We start from the raw sequence: 6,466 nt of genomic DNA on the forward strand, positions 1-6,466 counted from the left end.
TTATTTTAGGGTTTAACTCGAAAGCTACCCACCGCCCAATTTCGCCTTCTATCATGCGCAACTACTATGACAATTTTAATAACAGCAAAATCATTGGCATGAGGATACTCTTGAAAATAAAATGAAATAAAAAAGTAAAAAAAAAAAAATTCTTGGCATCATGATGATAAAGAACATCTATTCTTTAGAATCAATTCCAGCATGAGTGGGAATCAAAGATGAAACTCACTTTTTGAAATAGAACAAGACACACAGACCACCACAAAAGAACCACATCATAACAACTCGATTTAACCTGATTTATTTTCGAATTAAATCCAGTAACCTTTTAGAGCCAGGTCTGGATTTACTGTCTGGATTTACTTAAATCCGACCCCACTCATGAACACCTCTAAAGTGGTGGTTCCCTCAACATGCTTTTTTTTGTTTGCCACAATATCCCTAATAATGGATCACTAATTCACTATATGCACAAAAGCGAGATTCAAGAAAACAACCCCCAATTTAGATTAATGTCATTCTAGTATTAATTCATGGTATCAGATGATGGAAATTATATACCCAAGCTTATTGAAGCAATGAAAGATTAGTGCATGCTCATAACCATAAAATAGCCGAAACTTGAGTGATCACGGGAATGTTTCCTACAAGATGAGGGTTCTTAAGAAAGTTTAACTTAGAGCAAACATCATGTGCTCAAGTAACAAAAAGTTTCGCTGCAAAAGACAAAAACAAAAAAGTTACAAAAATAAAGGGAAGTTTAACCACCCTTCCACAGAAGTCCCAACTGTAAAAAGTTCACTGAGTTGAAGTGTGTCTTGGACGACGACACCATGTTGATCAGTTACTGAGGTGCTGGACGAGCAACCCTTGTCCTCACGGGCGTTTTAGAAGGACTCACCCTATAGGATGAGAAGGAAAATGAGTAAACATCAAAATGTTGTTTTATTGAAATTTGCATAACAAACTCTTCTTAGTAAAGGGGCCAAACCTGACAGGTTGGGTTCCCAAGGGCATCCCGCTACAACTTAATGCTACGATGGCACTTTCAGCCTGTTCAAGAAAAATCCGACCAGGATAATGGTTACTAAAACCATTCAGAAAGTTAACATGACAATCCTAATAGTTTGACTGCTTGAAAATCATTCTTGAGCATGACCAAAGCAGCATTTCAAAGCCTTGTTGAGTCCGAATGGCCAATTCAATTTTCATCTATTCTTTTCAAGAAAATAATTGAATTCAATATTTGTCGTGATCTTTAAGAAGATTGTCAAGATTTGTAAAAATTATGGTCCATGTCATGAAGATTCGACAAAGTTCTATATCTCTAACATGATGGCACCTTACACGTAAAGTAACACAAAACAATGTTCCCCATACTAAATTCAAGTAATTAACTGCTTTGCTTTAGCAAATATCTCCTCAATAAAAATATACCAGAAGATGAGAGTGAAAGTTAAAGCAGTCACATGAATTTTATGCTAATTGGACATAACCACTCCATCAACTAATAGGGCAAGTAGTTTGTTATTCTTAATAAAATCAGTGATTAAACAAACATGTTAATGGAAAGTAGTTAATAGATGTACACTTTACGCAATTAAGGTCCTGCATTGCCAGCTGCTGAGTACTTCAATACAACGGTTTAAAAGGTATAATATAAGAGTAAAAAGTCAATGATTTTCCATATTTTTATTTCACCTTTTGTTCCAGCATTTTAAAGTCAAGGATAGAAAACAAAAACCGTGAAATGTAATGTTAGAAAATTTAGTTACCAGCTATAACAAAAATACAAGCATATATCCGTAAATTAATCGTTCTATGTTGCATATTATTTAGGATGGAGTTATGGTAATAAATAAAAACAATCCAAATCAGACAAATAATGTAGCAATAAATGTCATGATGGAGAATTACCATTGCAAATTCAACAAAAGCAATTCGAGTCGAATGCACACGATCTCCTAACAGCCTCAGCCGAGTGACCTGTATCGTAGAAACGAAATGTCAGCCACCATGTGACTTCTGAAATAAGCATATTCCATACTTTGAGCAAATAGTGTTAGAAATTATTCATGTCTTACTGTCTTACCTCACCACAAGATGATTCAAAAAAACTCTTGACTTCAGTTTGAGAAATCTACAATCACATATTTAAGAGAATGTAACATTTTAAAGTATTTATCCTGGCATATTGCAATATGATTATATTCATAAAGATATTACAGACAGAAAAGGATAAAAACACAAAAGTCATGATTCCATTCAGTTTTCATAGAGAATATGAATAACGATAATACTTATTATTATTTTTATTATTTAAGAATGCATATACTTAAAGAGTGATTAAACCATGCAATGGAAAATAAACCAAAACAAAAGAGGGTTCTGATAATTCTTTTAGGGTGCATTTGTGAGTTGGGATCTTGGAGATGAAGGGAGGGAAGGAAATGGTTTGATCAGTCCTGCAAGACTTCAACTAACAAACATGTCCTCAGTGGTCTTTCTCAAGATATAATGAAGTACCTTTTTATCAATATTTGTACAGTAGACGGTTCGGGTACACATTTCCCGCTCATCAGCTGACTGCATGTTACAAAATAAAGTGAACAGTTTGATATACTAAAGAGTTTGAACAATAATTTTTCCATCATGATCAACATGCAACTATTTTTTTTATAAGTTTTTGTTGACGAGAAAAATAGTATATCAGAAAGATAATATGACAAATTATCCTCAATAACACCACCAAGATGTAATCATGTAAAACAAGAAATATTCACAACTTCTATGAACAATTTTGACCAAATATAGGTGTATCATTATAAAAAAAACTACTTAATATAAAAAACTAAAGATATTCATTGGGATAATTTGCAAATATACCCCAAATTCAACACTGATACATAAATTGTAAAACATGAAAATTTCACAACTGTTTTTAAAATGCCAAACAATTGCAAGCGGGTCCTTTCTGAAAAGTCTACACCTAGACACCAAAGGACTTGCACTAAATCACCTTGTAAATGAGGGTACAGAAAACAAAATAGGATAACTTCTCATACCCTTGGAAGAAATGTAGGATTCACTGGAAGGATAGCAGTTTTTGATGGAAGGACCTTGAGAGGATAATATCCAAGCACAGTTCCACCAAGTCTTAAAGCTGCCCTTGCACCTTCTGTTGGCATAAATTTTGTTTAAAATGCGTTAAATTGAAGAAACAAATAGCAACCTTTCTATGCATGATTGTATGTGCCCACATATCTTTGGGGTAAGGTTTTAACCAGTTTGGATTTGCTGTAACATAAACTTACCTTCATCTGTGAACTCCACAAATGCAAAACGAAGAACTGAATGAGGATCACCACAAATTCGGCAGTCAATTACCTTCAACAATTCAAATGATCCACATGTCGTAATAGTTTAGAAAGAATAAATGTATACTTAGATGAAAAACTTGAATTATCAAATTTGCATCACATAACAAGAAATTAGGAAGTCCACTGAAATTTAATCAAATAAAGAAAATATCTCCAATACTAGATACTTGTGAATGAAAGCAATCAATAATTCAGATTCCTTATGTGAAACAATTTCTTTTTGAGTTTGAGGTTAATTAAGATTCACAATAACTATATTTAACACGTAAGAATATGTATCTCATGGATTGACCATAATTATCTTTGGTTGCCAACAGAAGAAATTGTGTTTATCATGCACACAATGGAGACAAGTGTCCATTTCAAACTGATCTATATCCGAACTTGCATTGAATGACAATGTACTGAAAACCAACATATCAAAATAGAAGCATGTCAGTTATGCTTAGCACATTGGACTTGCACTGAGGGAAATAAAAAGGACAACCGTCCATAGAAGTGTTGATAATGCCAGGTAACAACCAAGATAAAATCATGGAATAAAAAAATGCAGAAGTGCTTTAAAAGTTACTTCCACAAATCAAACATTCCAAGAATAAACAAAACTTTTGCAAAATCTAATTTACATTTATTCAAGTATTGTAATAAATCATATCATATAGAACATAAACACATAACACAGATGAATAACCAAGCTATCGATTAGGCTCAATAACTTACCTGCCCGCAAGTGCTGAATATGGCAGCAAGGCGCTCCTCGGTAACCTATATCACAACAACACAATGTTAAAAAAATGTGGTATCATATAATCAGATTAGAACCCTAACCAAACTACATCATCTAGATAAAAAGTTATGCAAGCGATTCTCACTCACCTGCTGATCAATATCAGAAACATATACTGTTCTTTTAACACTATCCTCTCTCTGAGCCTTCACTCTTCCATTCAACCTTCTACCTCCCTGGTTATAATTAGCTCGCCTCTGCAAGATGTGAAAAGCACAAGTTTTTCATCAACCACTGAACTAACCAAGACACTACCACTAACTTTCACATAGGACTACTGATTGAAAGACATCACCACTGTCCAAGAAAATTGCATTCCCCATACATGAATGATAATTTTTTTTTTCCAAAAAAAAAAATGAAAAAGAAAACACCCACCAACATCAAGGATCGTTCAAGCTTTTGTAAAATTATCCTGATCAAATTCTCATCCTCGTAAGCAATAAATTGTAAACGATAACAATTCACTGATGATACGTGAAATCAGCAAATAAAATGAACCAAAAATAAAACAAAAGCATTTTCCCATGTGACATACACTATAATACCTGGAAAATAAAAACCTCATTCATACAAAAACATAGTATATTTAAATAATAATAATAATTTTCATACTCAGTTACATTATATTAAAACATTATAAAACCCATGCGGTAAAGCAAAGGTGGTACATTCAGAAATTATTATCCAAAACCCAATTTTTCAGAATCACAATTGCAATGAAAGAAAGGAAGTAGGCAAAACCCGTTGCCGAAAAACCTAACAGAAACACCAAAAAGAGAAGGGAGATCAAAGAGAAAACAAACCATACCCTTCGGTTCCTTTTGTTACTATCACCATCAAAATTATTGGGCAGAGACGGGTTGGGTGAGGACTGATAGTGACCCTGGTGAGAATAAGATGAAGGGAAGAACTCCTTGGCCAAAGGGTTCAGTTTTTTGAAGATGTCAACAAGCGTTTGCACATTGAACTCATCAGATTCTGCCTTTGGTTTTGGCTTTGAGTCCAATCGATTTGGAGCTGCAATGTCAGTGGGAACCTCAGCAACTGCAGCCATGGATGGAATCCACTCACTCACTCGCTCAAAAAACCCTCCCAACATAACAACACTTTCGGAAATGGAAAGTACAATTAAAATTAAAAAGAAATATTAAAACAAACAAAATTAGTTAATTGGACAACATTTTTCTTATTCAGCAGCACGCTAGCACCCGGGATAAAAGGAAACGAGAAAGAAAACGCTCATTTTTTTTTTCTTTTTAAAATAAGAAAAAATAATAGAATTGAGAAATTTTGGTGAGGTACATACATTTTGATTAGAATAGGAGAGTCCATAAAGGAAAAAAATGGGTAGGGAAAAAACCCGTATGAAGATGGATGATGAAGGAATTATGAAAAAAAAGGCAAAAGAGGCAGATTAGGAAAAGGAAGGGTTAATCAGAGCGCGTGAGAAGAGAGCGGGGTAGACGTAGCATGAGTAGGTGCGTCAGATGCGACAAATAATAGAGAGAGATGTGCATTTAGACAGGGGTGTTCGCGGTACGGGTTGGTTCGATTTTAAAGGAAAAAGTCATTCGATCCGAACGCTTAATTTATGTGCGATGTGATTTGAATTGGATGAAATTTTTTTGGAAATCCAATCCGATCCGATCCGATTACAAGCAGTTTGGATCGGTTTGGATTTGCGGTTTTTTAAATAAAAAAAAATAAATACATATAACAAGTCTCAACATCAAATTTAAATAATCAACAATGACATAATAAGTCTTAACAATATCTTAAAAAACTAACGATAACATAACAATAGAAATAAAATTATAGGTTAGTTAAAATAAATAAATAAATAACACTTTCAACATAAAATATTTATTAAATAATAATAATACATGAATAATAGAAAAAATGTATAACAAATTGAACATGTTATAAGTATAATTATAAATATAATAATAAAATAATAATATTATAGCACATTGTGCGGTTTGAATTGGATTGGATCGGTTATGAAAAGTAGATCCGAAATCCGATCCAATTCAGCGGTTTGCAAAAAATAGAATCCAATCAAATCCGAATTAGTGCGGTTTTAATCGGTTTTCGGTTTGGATCGCATTGGATAAGCGATTTAATTTGAATCGGTTTGGATTTGAACACCCTTACATTTAGACCATCTCTAATAGCAAACTCATTTCAGTTCTTATTTATTATTCACATGTCATAAAGAATAATTTCACATTAATTTTTATGTCATAAATTTTAAATAAGAATTCAAAACATATATTTCTTCTTCATTTAAAAGAGC

General features: G+C 33.2%; 1 protein-coding gene across 1 annotated transcript; it reads right to left on the reverse strand.

Annotated features, from left to right (window-relative positions):
- On the reverse strand, positions 580–5,620 carry LOC107630050 (polyadenylate-binding protein-interacting protein 9). Its single transcript, XM_016333071.2, has 10 exons — positions 4,979–5,620; positions 4,257–4,364; positions 4,101–4,145; positions 3,315–3,387; positions 3,066–3,178; positions 2,527–2,586; positions 2,093–2,140; positions 1,918–1,986; positions 992–1,053; positions 580–902 (listed from the first exon to the last, which is right to left on the reverse strand). The coding sequence occupies exons 1-10, from the start codon at positions 5,267–5,269 to the stop codon at positions 845–847; spliced, it is 927 nt and encodes a 308-aa protein (XP_016188557.1). The 5' UTR covers positions 5,270–5,620; the 3' UTR covers positions 580–844.

Source organism: Arachis ipaensis, chromosome B03 (genome assembly GCF_000816755.2).
Source record: "Arachis ipaensis cultivar K30076 chromosome B03, Araip1.1, whole genome shotgun sequence".
In the NCBI taxonomy this organism is placed as follows: domain Eukaryota; kingdom Viridiplantae; phylum Streptophyta; class Magnoliopsida; order Fabales; family Fabaceae; genus Arachis; species Arachis ipaensis.